General features: G+C 45.3%; 1 protein-coding gene across 1 annotated transcript; it reads left to right on the top strand.

Annotated features, from left to right (window-relative positions):
• Positions 1 to 1,435: 1,435 nt before the first annotated feature.
• On the top strand, positions 1,436 to 14,098 carry LOC137912520 (chordin-like). The gene is made up of 21 exons (XM_068756671.1): positions 1,436 to 1,577; positions 2,829 to 2,932; positions 3,044 to 3,170; positions 4,511 to 4,663; positions 5,036 to 5,153; positions 5,410 to 5,497; positions 6,309 to 6,450; positions 6,730 to 6,867; positions 6,972 to 7,054; positions 8,586 to 8,733; positions 9,943 to 10,049; positions 10,617 to 10,896; positions 10,996 to 11,237; positions 11,324 to 11,437; positions 11,557 to 11,742; positions 11,888 to 11,981; positions 12,134 to 12,190; positions 12,387 to 12,490; positions 12,717 to 12,980; positions 13,151 to 13,244; positions 14,034 to 14,098. The coding sequence occupies exons 1-21, from the start codon at positions 1,436 to 1,438 to the stop codon at positions 14,096 to 14,098; spliced, it is 2,850 nt and encodes a 949-aa protein (XP_068612772.1).
• The last annotated feature ends 3,070 nt before the right edge of the window (positions 14,099 to 17,168 follow it).

Raw genomic sequence — 17,168 nt, 5'->3', positions numbered from 1 at the left:
GGAACTCCTAGAGCAAAAAAAGAGAGCATCATTATAGTGATATTTCAAAAAAGCCACAATCAGTATTCCAATAAGTCTCACCTTGACTTAACCCTGAAATGAATATAATATAAACCGGTCCTGGCTGCATGCAAGGTTCCACTATGCTTGACCTTTGCTCCTTTGTTTGATGGAAACCTTTCCCATAAATGTCACTTGTTGTTGTTGTTGTTGTTGTTGTTGTTGTTGTTGTTGACCCCAGTGTGTTTTAAAGGCTGTTCATTTAAATAGCTTTTGGCCCCTGTTCCCATGCATGTCTGACAGCAGACATAAAACACAGTCATAGTAAGTATGTATACGCAATGAGGTACAGTTTGAGGTCCGAAAGAGGACAGGAGGTTGCAGAGGGCCAGGAGGTATTCCAGCTATTTTCATTTGTTTCTGTTAAGTCACTTAAGTCGGAACTCCGAGAACACTTGAAAAAATAGACAGTGAAGCACGCACACACACACACACACACACACACACACACACACATTCCTTATTGTACATGATGTGGAGATACACACTTTCCTTTCCACAGGAAGGCTGGTGCAGTTCTACCTCACCAGCGAGGAAATTTAGTGCTGTAAAGACACCAGGCAGAAATGGCACCTTATAGGAAAAATGAAATAATGACTTTCTTTTTTGTATATTGCTAGTTTAACAGATAAACTTTATGAGACAAGAAAATCAGAATATCGCTGAACCAAAAAAATAAATAAATAAATAGTGAAAAGTTCCTTTAAAATAATGCCTGCATGTCAAAGTTAAACGCCTATAATTAACTTTTAATCACTCAGTGAACCACTCAGCCTTTAACCTACTCTTTGATCACAAAAAGATCAAATGGGAATTCAATGGGAAGTCATTGTCATGATGAAATTATCAGAGCAGAGCTGAGACCAATCGATCACGCCCAATCCTGCACTTAGAACTAAACATTTATTATTTGTTGTTTTAAAAAAAACCTGTTAATTCGTTTTCTAACGCAGCGTGTTTTTCATATCTCAAAGGTTAATGACTTAAGATGGAAGCTTCCATTTCCCTTTCAGCCCCCCCCCCCCCCCCCCCTCCCATCACCCATCCTCTCTCCACCTCCTCCCCCCGCGGCCGGTGGCTGCTTGCATGGAGCTGTCAGGGGCGCAGGCTATAAAACAGAAAGGGACGGGGCTCCGAGGAGGCTGCTGCTGCTGCTGCGGGGAAAACAAACGGCGCAGCTGCGAAGGAGCCGTTTCTGGAAAGCCTCGGATGATTTCAAAGAGGAGACTTGGGAAGTGCTGCCAGTGAGACCTGGACGAGAGGACCAAGGATTTTGGGGGGGTGGGGGGGGGTGTGTGATTATTGCCTTAAAGGCGGCTGAGCCCACAATAATATCTGACGTTTTTAGGAGACATTTCGGCGAGAGACGTTTGGGATGCTTGTCCCTCGCGTGTTCCGCTCCTTGCTGTGCGTCCTGAGCTGCGCGTCGCTGCACGCACGAGCGGCCTCGCGGCTCAAGGCTCCCGCTCTGCCCATCCAGTCAGAGAGAGAGCCGCTGCCCTCCAAAGGCTTGTCAGGTAGGAAAAACCCACGTATATATTCATATGCAGTCAGATAACCAATAGAATGAAGGCCTGTTCATCGAACAAGCGGAGAAAAAGAACCAAAAATAACCAGAGGGTCGAAAAGTCCGGACTATTTTTTAATGAATGCTGTAACTCGATATGGAAATTACATCTATTAAATTATGTTATTACAATTAAAGTTAGTCGTAGCATTACAAACAAAAATAACTAAACTAAACAATTGCGTTTGGGTTGTGCGTCATGCGTTTGGAACGGGTCAGGCCGTCACCTGAGGTTAGCCCCTTTTACGGCCGCCAAATAGACTGCGTTCAATTTAGGAAATGAAATTAATTAGGGCCGCATTCCATTTGGTTTAGCAGAGCTTTCCGGTTGAGCACTGCCTTCTTGGTTTACCCTATAGTGTAATGGCATGTCTTTTTTCGTCAATTTCCATATTTCCTGTGACTTTCCTGAGTCGGTTGGAGTGTAAACATCTGAGTCACAACCGCAGTGACTGCCTTTTGATTCATGTGTGAAAGTCCCAGGTTCAAAGCTCACCGTGCCTTTTGTAGGGCAAACCACACGGGAGTTAAGATACTGTGGGAACTCCTGCACGGTGATCTCCATCTGAGCGTCTCATTCTGCTGTGGAAAATGTCATCGATCGACTTTCCGTGACAAGTATTGGCTTTTCTTGGATGCATTTGAGCAGAGCGAGAAATGGCAGGCAAAGCGAGCAGCATTGAGCTGTTTTAGGAAAGAATAATGTGAACCAGGATGGTCGCTTTGAACACATCGACTCGAGTGACCCGCTTCACCTTTGAGTTTGTTCATATATGACTCAGATTTAAACACAAAGTCTGCTTTGTTGCCTCTCAAAACTCTGCCATGTAGAGTCGGTGCAATAATATAGAGTATTATGTACAGAGCTAATGTAAACTTGATGCACTTTACTTCCAGTTTATTTCTTATGGTGTTTGCAGCATGTTTTTTAAATGACCTCAGATACTTTACTTACTAATACTTTTAACAAGCGTCCACCTATGATCTATTTTCCTGGGAACTTGTGACTATTATTTACATAAACTCATGATGCACTCGGGGAGTTTCAGTGGCATTCAACATGTGGGCAATGTATGATTTATTTGTTGTTGTTGCCCACTGCTCATTTGTCTTCATAAACTCCTTGCAGATAAAAAAAAACAAAAAAAAAAGCACATCCCATAATGAACTGATCAGTGAGCAGCTGATGGTTGTGTTACAGGATGCTCCTTTGGAGGCAGATTCTACTCGCTGGAGGATTCGTGGCACCCAGATCTGGGGGAGCCCTTTGGCGTCATGCACTGTGTCCAGTGCCAGTGCGAACCAGTACGTTTCATCAGTTGCCTAGGAAACCGAAGTCACCGCCGTGTGTTTTCAGACGAGATGACTGACATCTTGGGTGTTTTTTTTCTTTCTTTCGTTCTTTCTCTCTGGCAGCAAAAGAGCCGTCGTGGCAAAGTGTTTGGGAAAGTAAACTGTAAGAATATCAAGCAGGCCTGTCCAGCCCTCGACTGCGACGATCCCGTCCTGCTCCCAGGGCACTGCTGCAAATCCTGCCTCAGAGGTAATCTTTCTCGCTCTACCTGTCCGAAATGTATAAATATTCATCTGATAAAGCAGGAAAAGCACACCTTGTTGTTAACTCAACCAGCTGTTCCCCTCAGCACCCCCCCCCCCCCCCTCCACCCCTATTCATTTCTTCTTCTTTGTTTCATTCTTATTGCCTTCCTCTCCTCCCATCTTTTATGCCTCCATCTTTACCCATTGTCCTCCCAGTTCTTTTGTTCCAGCCACCCGGTCAGCTAGTTAATCATTGTTAGATGCAATGATCAGGTCAATCGATTTTCCATTCAGCTGCATGGAATATGCGTTTTCTCCTCCGCACCTTAAGGTGCCACCCATCATTTGAACCTCATTCATAAGAATCTGCTTGTCTACACACTGCTGGGCAAACAGTTATTAGAGAATTAGAGCTGCCCTGCATGCGCGCATGCACACACACACACACACACACACACATACACGCTGCACTGTTCTTTCCTGTTTGTGTGGTAATGGAAAGGAAAGGTAAAGTGTATGGACAACACTGTGTGTGTGTTTGTGTTGTGGTCAAGGTTTAAGGAAAAGGTTGAGTGTGTTTGTCTTAGTTTTGGCACTATAACAGCTCCTATGTTTGTGTAAGTGATGGAAAATGGTGTGTTCGCGCGCGCGCCCCTGTTTGTGTGTATGTGTAATGTGGTGCACCTGAGGATACAGAATAAGTGTGGAGAAGTGAGAGCGACACTACCCAGAAGGCCTAGAGCGTGCTCAGTGGAGCAGAGCCACGAGGACCTGAGGGAGGAATGATGAGTTTTGATGATTTGTGTGTGTGTGTGTGTGTCACAAGGAAAGACAGCCGTGGCCAATTTCCTTAGAAAACCGCTGTTTATTCAGTAGCATTTGGGTGAATGAGCATTGCCATGTGTATTCATGTGTGTGTGTTTGTGCAACAGCTTTTTGTCGTTGGTGCTGAGATCACACACCAATATCACTCCCAATTATCCTTCATCTGGCGCTGGCCATGCTGTTCACCACACATTTCTGTCCTTTCTCAAAAATGTGATCAAGTAAACACTAGATAACAGCTGATGGTTTGGTCTCATGCAGAAGATTCATTTGATTTTCCCTGAAGGTTGCTAAAATTCAGACATCGAAAAACATTTTTATCGTAATAAATACTCACGTTGCTCCCAAAATGTCCACATCATAAAACGTATTCTTGTTTGTGCGACATGTTATCACATTGAAGTGGGTTCAGAGCAACCTTCAAAGTCACATTCAGTAAAATACAAATCTGCATTGTACGCATCTTTAGAATTGAAGTCCACCACTAAACTCTCCGTTGGTTCCTGCTTCCGTCTACAGGCGTGGATGACAAGAAGCAGACAGATGCTGTCATGGACAGCTTTGATTATTACCTCGAAAGGGGCAAAGAGAAGGAGGACGACCTCCACAAATCTTACAATGACCGATCCTACCTAACCTCCGAGGAGGTCGGCCCCGGGGAGAGCCGCACTGGTGAGTAGGAGTCGCTGGAGCCATGTGGAAATATGGAGATATTTTTTGCTCCACATGCAAATGAACTCATTCTATTTAGAATAAATACTGTAAACATATACAGAAACCATACGTGCTAATTCAGTTTGGGTTGTAAAAGTAATTATTCAGTAATTGAACATTTTGCATTTTGCACACCAAACAGACTGTAAAATAAAGCTGCTGCCTGGTTTGTGGTCCATCTATGCTGCATTGTCTGACAGATTAAATCAAGTAAAAAGCCCTTTAAGTAGTTCAATCTACATTCTGCACACATATTTTTCAGAGAAGCATTCTTTTTGAGACTCACATTAAAAAGCTAAATAGCTATTTTAAGTATTCCATCCTCTGCAGACCTTGTGGCCGTGCTGACAGGAGGGACAGACTCGTGGCTTTCCGGCTCCAACGGCGTTGCCAGAGCTCGTTTCTCTCTGACCAGATCCAGTCTGGCGTTCTCCATCACATACCAGAGGTGAGGCTCACAGCGTGTCGTGGATTAAATGTCGACTTTGCCGGTAGTTTCTGTGTCTCTGGAGCCGCTGCTCACTTTTGCTGCTTAGATTAGCTTCAGAGGCATTGCTGTCCGTCCTTTCTGCATCTCTAACTGTTTCCTGCATGCATCAAAATTATGAAATAAGTCCGCTTGTTCATTGTTGAAGACATAAGGATTCTGTAAAAGTCAGATTGAGCTGGCAATTAATATATATATATATATATTTACCTTCCAGAATGGGTCGCCCCAGTAAAATAATCTTACTGGGTTCAGATCGGACCACAGCTTTCGAGTACACAGTACCCAAGGGACGGTCGGACATGGTAAGACGTCACACAAATATGATCGAGTGTTTTAGTTTTGCAATTAAATGCGTTTGTGTCTTTCCACAATTCGAATAGATTCTGTTATGAAGAACTTTCACTCCATGATCCTTGGACTTGTTCTTTTTCTCCCATTACTCATTCCGTAACCACAAACACACTATAAACACACACAGATATACACAAATACAGAAACGCTTCATTGGGTCCTTCTAAACAGCACGACCTCAGACATCACCCCCCCATCAGATCAGAGGTGTGGAAGAAGTTAAATAAAAGGGCACATTTGTCCCAAAGAATCAGAAACTCGATATATTGGTGTGAGAGTAGTACCAGAACACATTCTCAGCGAGGCGGCAGCCCCCCTCAAAACCGGACCCAAGTTATTATTTTTAGATAAATGTCAGTGTCAAGCACCAGAGGACCTCAGAGAAAACACTCCGGCACACACACGCGCACACAAAAGAGGAGGAAGGGGCGGGCGGTTGGGGAGTCTGCTGGGCCAAAGCATTTGGAAAAAGAATTTTTCACGTGTTACATCACTGCTTTAGCAGTGGGATAGAGACCATCATTTATGAAACAGGAGATCACTTCTGAAGTGACATTATGAGGCGTCGGCACGCCGCCACATTTCTCCCGTCTGCTCTCGGAGGGAAGTGTCGGTCTTATGTTGAAAGTTTCGAGAGAGCAGCCGCACGGTTTGACGCCTTTAGCGGATGTGTCATCCATGTTATCTGCACACTTGGATATCCTTGTCTGTCTTTTGCTGTTGACGCCGTCCCGGCTTACCTGGCCGTGTGCGTTCGTGCAGATCTGTGGGCTGTGGAAGAACCTGCCGAAGCCTCTGATACGGCAGCTGCAGTCTGAGCAGATGCGCATCAGCATGTCGACATCGACGAGCAGAAGAGAAGAAGTGGAGGGCAAGATCATCAAACACAGGGCGCTGTTCGCCGGTACGTCTGCATGCGGCATAATTTAGCGTTTCGATGGGCTCCTTATTTATTTGCAGCGCTATTCCAGACACATGTGTGTGCCTTTGTCTTTGCGTTCCAGTACACAGTAAACCCAATATTTACAAAGCAGGGAAATTGTATATGCTCTCATGCAAGCGTAAAAAGCCTCGCTTGGATTAACATGGTTGCAAAGAGTGGACTTTGTTTACAGGCGAAAGTGAATGCAGACACTCAGCATGGTGATGTTTGTGTGTGTCATTTTTTTTTTTTTTTTTGCAGAGACATTCAGTTCAATGCTGACTTCGGGGGCGGATCCTCCGGGCATGGGGGGCATCGCCATGCTGACGCTGAGTGACACGGAGAACAACCTCCACTTCATTCTCATCCTTCAGGGTCTCGTCAAACACAGAGGCGGAGGTGAGAGAGAGAGAAAAAAAAAGGAAGAGACTGCAGAAAGAAAAGGAACCTTCTCATTTACGGTGTGCTTTATAATTAATCAGGAAATGCCCCCCTTTTCTCAGAACCCCTTCAGCTGCCTATCAGAGTCCAGCTCGTGTACCGCCAGCACATCTTGAGGGAGATCAGAGCCAACATCACCTCTCATGTGAGCAACAATACAAATGAACCAGGGTGTGCAGTGTTACATGGGGTTTCCAGGAAAAGCTGGTATTTTAAAGAAGCATTTGAAAGTTCTTTATCTGTTAAATATTGTGTGCCCCCCCCCATAAATCAAGTGGGAAAACCAATCCATGAACAAACCCAGGACTCTGTGAAATCAGTGGGAGTTTTATGGAGAGCTTCCACGGTCTCTGCGAGGCTGGCGGAGCAGCAGCGGCCCTTTTGGTCGGGAGCTTATAACACAGCAACACTCTCGCACTCGGAAAGACGGATGCGGTGGGGTCTCCACATCCGAACGCTGTTGCTGCCGCCGCCGCCGCTCTGATCAAAGCTCGCTGCCCCGAGAAGTGTCATCACGAGAAACAAAAAAAAAGATTTCACGGAAAGGAGGAGCTCCTGCGGGAGACAGATGTTAGCAAGGGATGAGAGATGGAGGACAGAGGGGAGCAGGGAGGTCGGACTGCGTACACACTTCTCACACATGTGAGCGGTTAGTGGTCTGTGGCCTGAGACGGAGGGAGGAAGAGGAGCGATGAAAAACGGGCCTGTTTTGAATTCAGCCAAGAATTGTGCGACAAGTTGGCGTGTCTCTTTCGAACTCGAACCCTCCGTGAAAGATTTATGAATCATTTGAGCTCAGTAAACGCCTCAAAGCGCCCTCGGGCTGGACGCTGAAAGCCAAACCACCGACTAACTAGGCGCCGTGCATCGTTTTCAGTCGCATTGTTTGTTTTATTTCTAAATACACACGCACAGAAATATGTTTTCGTTTTTTAACATGCGTGAAGACGTTGCGTTTTCAGCAGTGATCCCGACAGCGTTACTGCTTTTCCTGATTCTTTCATCCAACATCCCTGTAGTGTGTTGTTTCTATTTCTACAACATGCCACCTTCCTTCAATCCAGTTCCTTCTGCAGTCCCGCTCCGTCTTGGCAGCTCGCTGCGGGGATTTATGATACGTGTATATTTATATTGAACCGGGGCCCCGAGGTCATAAAAGTAACATTTCTTCAACACTCTCATACATCTGTCCCTTTAATCTCACATTTCTCTTCTCTTCTCTCCCCCCCCCTCCGACCCCCTTTTCAGCCTGCCTGAAATTACACTGCAATGAATCTGAAACGTGTTGAGGCAATGCGAGCCATATTTGTTTGTTTTTTGCAAAGGGTTTACGTGCGCGCCTCTGGTTTATGAATTTGAAGTCACGTGTTTTTAATTCACAGCTTGTGTCCTTAATGGCTTCTGACTTTCTGATACCTTTTGGTCATCGCTGAATGAAAAGAGCATTCGCTGCCGCGGCATCTGCTCTGCTCTCGTCAAAGGATCATTTCATTTGATCTGGAAACGGTCTTGCCGCTTTGCATTTCATCTGAAGACTCTGGCAACATGTACTAACATCATGTTAATGTTTCAAGAGGACAGTTTGATTTTTGGCCCTGAAGATGGACGTGTTTATACTGGAATATGGTCTCTCTTTTTTTATCCACTTGTTGACCTAACTGTTTCAATGTGTGCAGGATCCAGACTTTGCCGAGGTGCTGACAGACCTGAATAGCCGTGAACTGTTTTGGTTATCTCGTGGTCAGCTGGAAATCACCGTGGCAACCGAGGGTCACGATCCCAGGAAAATCTCCGGTTTCATCACTGGCAGGAAATCGTGTGACAGTAAGTGTCCCCCTGCAAATCAAACACGTTTCCACAGGTGAAATGGAAATGTCTTCCTCCTGTCCGTCCATCCCAGCGATATCAAAACCCGGAGCACGCCAAACGCGAGGCTCAAAGAATGTCTGTGCTTTGTGGCTGGCCATGTGTGGCTGTTTTTGTCATCCCATGAATGCGCTTCCCCGCCTTTCTTTCTGTCTCACATCCTTTCAAGTCTTTTCTCTGTGGGAAAGCCATTTTACCAGACCTTCTGTTGGACGTCTGTGCGTTTGTGAGAAACACAAAGAGACGCAGCGCTTTTAGAAATGTGGTGAATAGTTCAATGATCTGAAGCCATTTAAGCGCGCACACATGTTCTTTTCATACTTGAACACGATCGTTGAAACATCAAGGTGTCGGGCGCTTTGAAAAACCTTTTGAAAGGCACTTTTGTTGCCGCTCACGCACAAATCTGCGCATTCAAACAGACACAAATACGCACGAAAACAGTTTTTGAGTCACAGTCTGCTGGACCTGACTCTCAGTGTTGCTGTTCCAGTGCAGTGACTAACAGCTTGACGTTATGTGTGAAGAATTCAAACCAATTCCCCCCCCCCCTCCGACCACCACCACCACCGCGCTCTCTCATGTCTCCCATCTTTGCCGTCGCATTTCCAACATGTTTCCCTGCACTTTTCCTCATCCTTCCATGTAGCTCATTCCCTCCTGTCCTCGCCGTAAGCCTGCTGCCGCATTCAGCGGGAGTTACCTCATTCTAAAGCGTAACCTTGGGTGGCTTTTGTGTGTGTGTGTGTGTGTGTGTGTGTGTGTGTGTGCATGCATGCTTGTCAGACACTTTAGCATATGTTTGTGGCACATGCTCAATCACACAGCTACGAAAGCAGACGCCTTCTGATCATCTGATCGATTGGATCCATCCTCTCGGTGGCTCTTTCTTTTTTGAAAGGACATTATGCATTTTGTGTCTGCGTGGTTGTAGAACCTGGGGAAATGTAATTTAGCCCTCTTTTGCTCTCGTCTTTAATCCAACCAGCCGATTTGAACGAGGCAGAAATCATTGCCTCATCTCGCATGCTGTCAGGCGCTTTCATAGTTTAAGGGAGGGGAAACTCCACGGGGAAAATTTGTGGTTTTAGACAAGACATTTGAGCAGGAATGTGCTCGCTGCTCCAAAGTGCATTTTGATACTAATCAATCTTTGTATTGGCACAGCTATTCAGAGCGTGATGTCCAGCGGGGATGCATTGACACCCGGGAAGACGGGAGGTGTGGGCTCCTCCGTCTTCCACCTCCACAATAACGGGACGCTGGACTACCAGGTAGACGCCCGCCCGCCATGCTGCAGCATGGAACAGTTTAACACAATGAATATTTCGTCTGTGTGGTTTATCTTGCTATTTGTGATTTTATTATAGTGAAGCACAATGAGCTGCAATTTTTCAAAGCTTTGACTTGATGTTCTGTTGAGGTGCACCTTTTATGAGAAATCAATGATGGTTCGTACTGGAGTAAAAAGTGGAAAAAAAATCTGTCCAAAAAGCTGAACGTTTTATGGGTTCTCTCCCACACAGAAAACGCTTTAAACAAAGATAAACCGGACCAGAACACATTAAAATCTTTATTAGTCACCTTTCCTTTTTCATTTCCTTCAAACCAGCTCAACTCAGGTCAAACCAAACCGCAACACAGATGTGTTGTAAAGAATATAAAATAGATAATAAAGTGTGCTTGATGGGATTTTCACCAATAATAGTAAATCCATTTATTACAAGTAACGCTTCCAATTTCCACGAAAGATTGTCAGAGTATGCTCATTAAAAGCTGCACGCTAGGCTGTTAGTTTTTTGTGTGTAAAAGCGAAATCCCCTTCGTCGCCTTCCTTCCAGGTTCAGGTCGCAGGACTCACCAGTGAATGCGTTGGCCTGACCATCGAGCTGAAGCCGCGGCGGCGAAACAAGCGCTCCGTGCTGTATGACCTGACGCCGGAGTACAACAAGGCGACGGGCCGAGCCCACGGCAGCTGGAATCGTCTGGAGGCTCGACACATCCACATGCTGCTGCAGAACGAGCTGTTCATCAACGTGGCCACGGCGCACAACCAGGAGGGCGAGCTGCGAGGGCAGATCAGGACCCTGCCCAACAGCGGCCTGGAGGCGTCCAGGCACGGTATGACTGGATGAAAGCAGGAAGCAACAGGCAGCAAGCATCTGCATGGAAATACACAGCAGAAAAACCTCATCAAGCCTTTCTCTTTCCTCCGTTCAGAGTTGCCCATTCCTCTTGCTGGCCAGTTTGTGTCGCCGCCAGTAAGAACTGGTATCTCCGGCCACGCCTGGGTGTTAGTGGACAAACAGTGTCACCTGCAATATGAAATCATTATCGCAGGCCTCAGTAAGTCTGACGACCTCACCGTGAACGCCCACCTGCACGGCCGGGCCGAGATCGGGGAAATAGACGACAACAGCTCGGCTCACAAGAGGCTGCTCACCGGTTTCTACGGATCTCAGGTGCGGCCGGTGTTCGCCCGTTTAGTCGTTTTCGCGCTCACGTGTGCACGCCTGGGCGCTGATGGCACGCTCTCCCCTTTCAAAAGGCTCAGGGAATATTAAAGGACATCAGCGTTGAATTATTACGACACCTGGACCAAGGAACGGCCTTCATCCAGGTCAGCACCAAGATAAACCCCCGCGGAGAAATACGAGGAAGGGTACGTAAAAGTTAGAGTTCTCGATAGAAATCCACTTCGGAGCAATAATGATGATAATAATAATAATCCTGAGTTAACCCTCTCATGTCATAACCTTCTTTTCTGTTTCCTCTCTCCAGGTCCATGTGACAAACAACTGTGAGTTTGGAACCAGGGGCGAGGCAGAGGAGTTTGATGACCTCCGAGCGACGAGCCAGGACGAGCTGAAGAAAGACCCCCTTACCTGCTTCTTCGAGAACCAACACCACGCTCACGGCTCCCACTGGACTCCCAACTACGACAAGTGTTTCTCCTGCAGCTGCCAGGTAAAGATATGAAACGTGTTTGTTCTGCGATGGGTCAGCTTTTCCAGTGTAGCACGAGAAGCCAGGGAGTTTTTTTTTTTTTTGTGTCTCGTATGTTGTGTGCATCACGCCTTTCTTTTCCTTTTGTTCTCCATCGTCTCTGTAGAAACGCACCGTGATTTGTGACCCGGTCATCTGTCCTGCGTTGACTTGCTCCCGGACCGTTCAGCCGGACGACAGGTGCTGCCCGATCTGTGACGGTGAGAAACACGTGACGATCATGTGTCGCAAAGCTCGTGCTCCATCGGGCACTTGTTAGCGTGCGGATCTTAGCCATTATGGTGAATTGTAAATGCTCTTTCCACACCAAGATATAATTACATTTTCATCTCTTTTTTTCTCTCCTGTTTAGAGAGGCGGGAGCCCAAGGACATGAAAGCCCCAGAGATGGTGGAGGAACATCTTGAGGGTAGGAACAACCACTGACATCCAAGCTTTTTTTTAAAAAAATTCTGAAAGGTTATTTTCTCTTGTACTGCGTCTTTTCATTCTTGCATGTCACCACGCTTCATTCCTCGCGTTGATTTTCCATCCGTCCCACAATAAAGGCTTTCAGTCTCGCCGACTGTCCTCAGTAACCTCATCTCTGCTCGTCCTTCTCTCAGGTTGTTACTTTGAAGGAGACCAGAAGATGCATGCTCCAGGAACCACATGGCATCCCTTTGTACCTCCCTTTGGCTACATAAAATGCGCTGTCTGCACTTGCAAGGTAAATACGCACGTATATAAACCCGCTCACATCTGGCTGGATTTATTTTCAAAAAAAAAAAAAAAAGACTTAATGGATCATTTATCATCATTTACCGAGTCATAAATGGAATTTTTCTTCTGGAGGATTTTCAGATTCTTTTTGTTATGTGAATATGTCAGCTACCTTTTTCCACCAGAATAAAAAACATAAAGAAGTTCTGCTAATGAGTATGTTTTATCCTCAGGGGTCTTCAGGTGAGGTGCACTGCGAGAAGGTGACGTGTCCGGTGTTGACCTGCAGCCACCCCGTTAGAAGAAATCCCTCAGATTGCTGCAAGGCGTGTCCAGAGGAGGAGGCGGCTCCCGAAGGCCTGGGGCACAGTGACATGATGCAGGCCGATGGTCCGAGGCACTGCAAATTTGGCAAGAACTTTTACCAGAACAGTGACAACTGGCATCCCTGGGTACCAGTGGTGGGCGAGATGAAATGCATCAACTGCTGGTGTGACGTAAGTACAGTGGGTGGAGCTAAACGTCAGTCAAGATGTTGAAAATGCACCAGCATGCCTTCCCATCGCGGTGGATTACATTCCAGTCATACCTCCTCGTCTTCATCACCCTTGCCTTTGAATTTGGCCTCTTTTTGCCGCCTTACATCTTTATCTCTTGGTCTCCACAGCACGGTGTGACCAAGTGCCAGAGGAAGCAGTGTCCTGTCCTGACCTGCACCAGCCTCGGCCGCCGAGAGGGATCCTGTTGCCCCGAATGCCTCGGTGAGCCTTGAGACACGAAGCACTTGCATTTTATTACCTCCGCCGAGGAGGTTCTGTTTTCACCAGCGTCACCAGCGTCCGTTATGGACGGATCTTAATGACGTTTTCATGAAATGTTGTGAATCTTGCCAGGAACGGTTGATTTTGGTGATGGTGAAATCTGTTCCTCAATATCTCGGTTGATTATTAACTGATGTTTATGGAATTTGACACAGTTATGTAGGGTCGGGATCTCTATTTCATATGGATTTCAGATACAGTCGCAATCCAGATTTTCCCATTTACTTATAATGCAGGCTTTTAAAAAAACATATCTTATTAAATATGCATTCAATTCTCTCACCAAAAATCAGAGCAATAAATGGGTCCGATATGCACTATAATGAAAAATGCCTTCTGGATCTGATCCAGAATGAGGTCAGGAAAAAAATATTATATTTTAACATTGAAAACCACATTTTTGGATTCAAAAATCAGTTAAAAACACACATCAACTTCACTTTCACTTTTGATGGTTGGTATATAAAGATACCAAGAACAATTTAGAACCTTTCCAATTATCCAATTATGAGGGGAATGAGCTGCTTGGCGGAGGTCTGGGCTCTCCGAGTGCTTTTCTAGTTAGATAATGATTTGCAAGACTGTATGCCTGACAGAAAATCTAACCGGGGGAATGCATCCATGTTATAACAATTCAAAGGCTGCTTCGGACTTTTAAAAATAGACCCAATATTTCTACATCTGACATCGACCGCTTGGATCTTAAAGAGATATTTCTGCCGTCTGTAGATTCCGCAGAGGATGACGACCTGATGATGAAGGCTCCAAATAGAAGGCGAACCTTGAGACACTGAGCCGCACAGAAACAACACCTGAGCCTCTCTATGGACCTCAGCCCAGAGCTGCACACTGGGTCTCCCCCACCCACCCCTCCCCTCCTCACCCACCCTGGTAACAGCATCAGGATTGTAATGAACAGAACAGAGCAGACACGGAGGAATAATGAAACAAACCTTTCCAAAGACTCATGGATTGAAGGGATGGAGTGAAGAAGAGGACCAACCAGGCTTTACAAACCTGATGCCTTCCATTTTGCTGGATTATTTCTTTTTTGTTGTTGTTGTTGTTGCTCATTTTGTTTTCTTTTTTTTCAAAGACAGAAGGAGTCGATGCACAAACGCGGCTGTCGTGTTGGTCCAACTTTGTTTTCAAGTCTTAAGATTGTGCCGGTTGTAATGTCAGTGACGGGCTGAAGTCAAGCCACCGCTATGGTTCACTGCTCTAACCGGATAGAGAGGAGACTGTCTATATAAAATGTGCGAGTGTGTGGGAATATTTGATTTTTAACCATAAAGCAATATTACTCAGCAATATTGAAACCGTAAATTCCCTGATAAGACAAGGCAGGGTAAAAAAATAGTAAAACTGTGAAAGCTTGTAAAAGGTTTTTCTCCCCTGTCTGCAACTTTAATGATTTGTGTGATTATTAATTTCGCTCCTTTTTGGTCATGTAGGCTTCAGGATCAGTGCAGAATCCCCAACAGCGGCTTTGTGTAATAATTCCTCCTGCCTCCTGATGGTCTCGTTGCTTCTCTGATTCGGATGTGTTCCTGCCGTCCTCTCAAAGTCGTCCTTTACGTTTTTATATTGTTGCTTTTGAATATGAAGCAGGTTTTGTATTTATTGAATGGTGTGGCGACAAAATAACAAATAAATAAAAACATAAAAAAGGGAATCCTTGTGTGTCCTTGTTGCTTTTGACGCCAGTCGGCTTCTCCTGGTCGACCTCCATGTTTCCCGTTTTCGATAACTTCCTTTTTTGTTGAGCGCGCCTGATATTTTCCTTTTCCATTGTTGTTTTCTCCCCCTGTCCCATTGTGCCTCTCTTTCTTCACAAGGCCTAACATCTGGAGATGCGATTACAGAAGGATGACCTTAATCCTGCATGCACATTCTTTTTCTCCATTGTTTTCTCTGCCTCTTTAATGATTCCCATCATCTTTTCTGTAAATTTCTCCTCCATTATGCATTCTTGTGCCTTCTCTGCCAATCTGCACCTTCCTGTAATCTTTATGCACCGTATACCCCGCCTTTCCTTTGCTTTCCTCACACCACATGTGCTCGGCAGTGATTCGTCCCTGACATACCTCATCATTTACACACAGACATACGTGCGACTGCAGACAGACTGGAACATAAACACATATTCACAGATGTACACACGTACAAACTTCTGAATGAGGAACACACACATCGCCAAAGGGCAAGCAGAATTCTTTCCATTACACACATGCACACACTGTCACACAAATCTGTGACTGCACTCTGTTGGACAAAAGACTTTATTACACCAAAGCATCCTAATAACCTCCTGCTGAACTGGGTTTATGTGTGTAACTGGGATGTACATAGCACTGTGCGTGTGTGCGTGTGCGTGCGTGCACGACAGACACTAATATTATATTATATTATAGACCGAGACTGACAACCATTCACGCACACACTCACACACTACGGGCAACCTGGAGTAACCAATTGACCTAAATTGCATGTTTTTGGCGGTAGAGAGAAACCGGAGAACCCGGAGAGAACCCACGCAGACACGGAGAGAACATACAAACTGCACAGTGAATATACGTTTGTATCTGTTATTTACTTTTAATTCTTATTTAGGAAGTAAACTCTAATTTGGAATCCTTGAGCCGTCATATCATTGTGGGCTATTTGCTGGCAGGGAGAGGCAGGGCTCATCATTTTGTTATCGCTGCTGCCCTCTGCTGTGAACCAGAGGAAACATCATGTACAGTGCAGCATCATGAAATGGTTCTTTAGCTCCCAGCATCCCTGCAGCATTTATGGTGCCATAAAGAAACCTTTTTCCGAGATGACAGTGTAGTTTCACACAGTTTACACGTTCCACTGGTGGTAGAAGAAGAAAAAGCTGCGCTGACTCTTTCAGCCGGGAAAGTATTCTACGCTGCAGGCTCCTCGGATCTACACAACTTGATCCGGGTGCATTTGGGAGCAGATAAAAAAAAAAAAAAAAAAACTTGAAATATGAAAACCATTTTTCATGATATCAAAAGAGTTTTGAGTGTAATTCGTTTTGAAATTCACCTTCTTCTTTTTTTTTAAAGTTGCTGCCTGGAGCAAAAAACACCCTTCAAGGGTTAAAGATGAAAGTAAAGCACTGGATGCTTCATAAATGATTAAGTCATGTGAAAAGTTTACCTTTTGACTTGCTACCTTTGTGAAAGTTGTCTATGGGTTTGCTACAAACCTCATCAAGCGGTCACATTAAACAACCTGTGGAAATGTTTTTTCTTGTTCTGTTGGAAGCCGAATGCTTATGATACTTTTTTTATCAGACATAATGGTGCAACCTCCCAACACATTCCCTCTGTCAGGTGTAACTATGCTGGATCCTCAGCGATGACAGAAGAGCCCAATGATGTTGCTTTGTAAACCTCTTAACCTGTCTGGAATATCCAGTTTGAAACTGGGTATTGCAGATTCCAACGCCACCCTGTTCCCGACGCGTGTCACAATGAAGCTCTCGCTTAAAGTGCTCACGTCAATCTGTTTCGAGATGCTGAAGCTGGCTTCCTATAAACGTGTTCTGACTGAGCGAGATTTAAGAATGAAGGAGATGATGCAAATGGCTTTATTGGCTTCTGATTGGTCGTGGAAGAGTCTTGCATTTCAACACAGCCCAAATTGTCCAGAGACAATTCGAGCCTCAACTTCAAACGCTCACAGGTTGTAAAAATCAATCAGACTATCAATTTAGGCGTCAAGCATTTGTAATAGAGGCGCTCACGCTCCTGCTTTACGTTCTCCCATCACACATCTTGAAAACTCTCTTGGTATAACTATAGTATACAAATATGTTTAATTCCTTGGAATCGTTTTACATGTAGCATA

This window comes from Brachionichthys hirsutus, unplaced genomic scaffold, assembly GCF_040956055.1.
Source record: "Brachionichthys hirsutus isolate HB-005 unplaced genomic scaffold, CSIRO-AGI_Bhir_v1 contig_976, whole genome shotgun sequence".
NCBI lineage: Eukaryota > Metazoa > Chordata > Actinopteri > Lophiiformes > Brachionichthyidae > Brachionichthys > Brachionichthys hirsutus.
The sequence above is the reverse complement of the archived record's forward strand: the minus strand, read 5'-3'. Positions and strand labels throughout refer to the sequence as shown.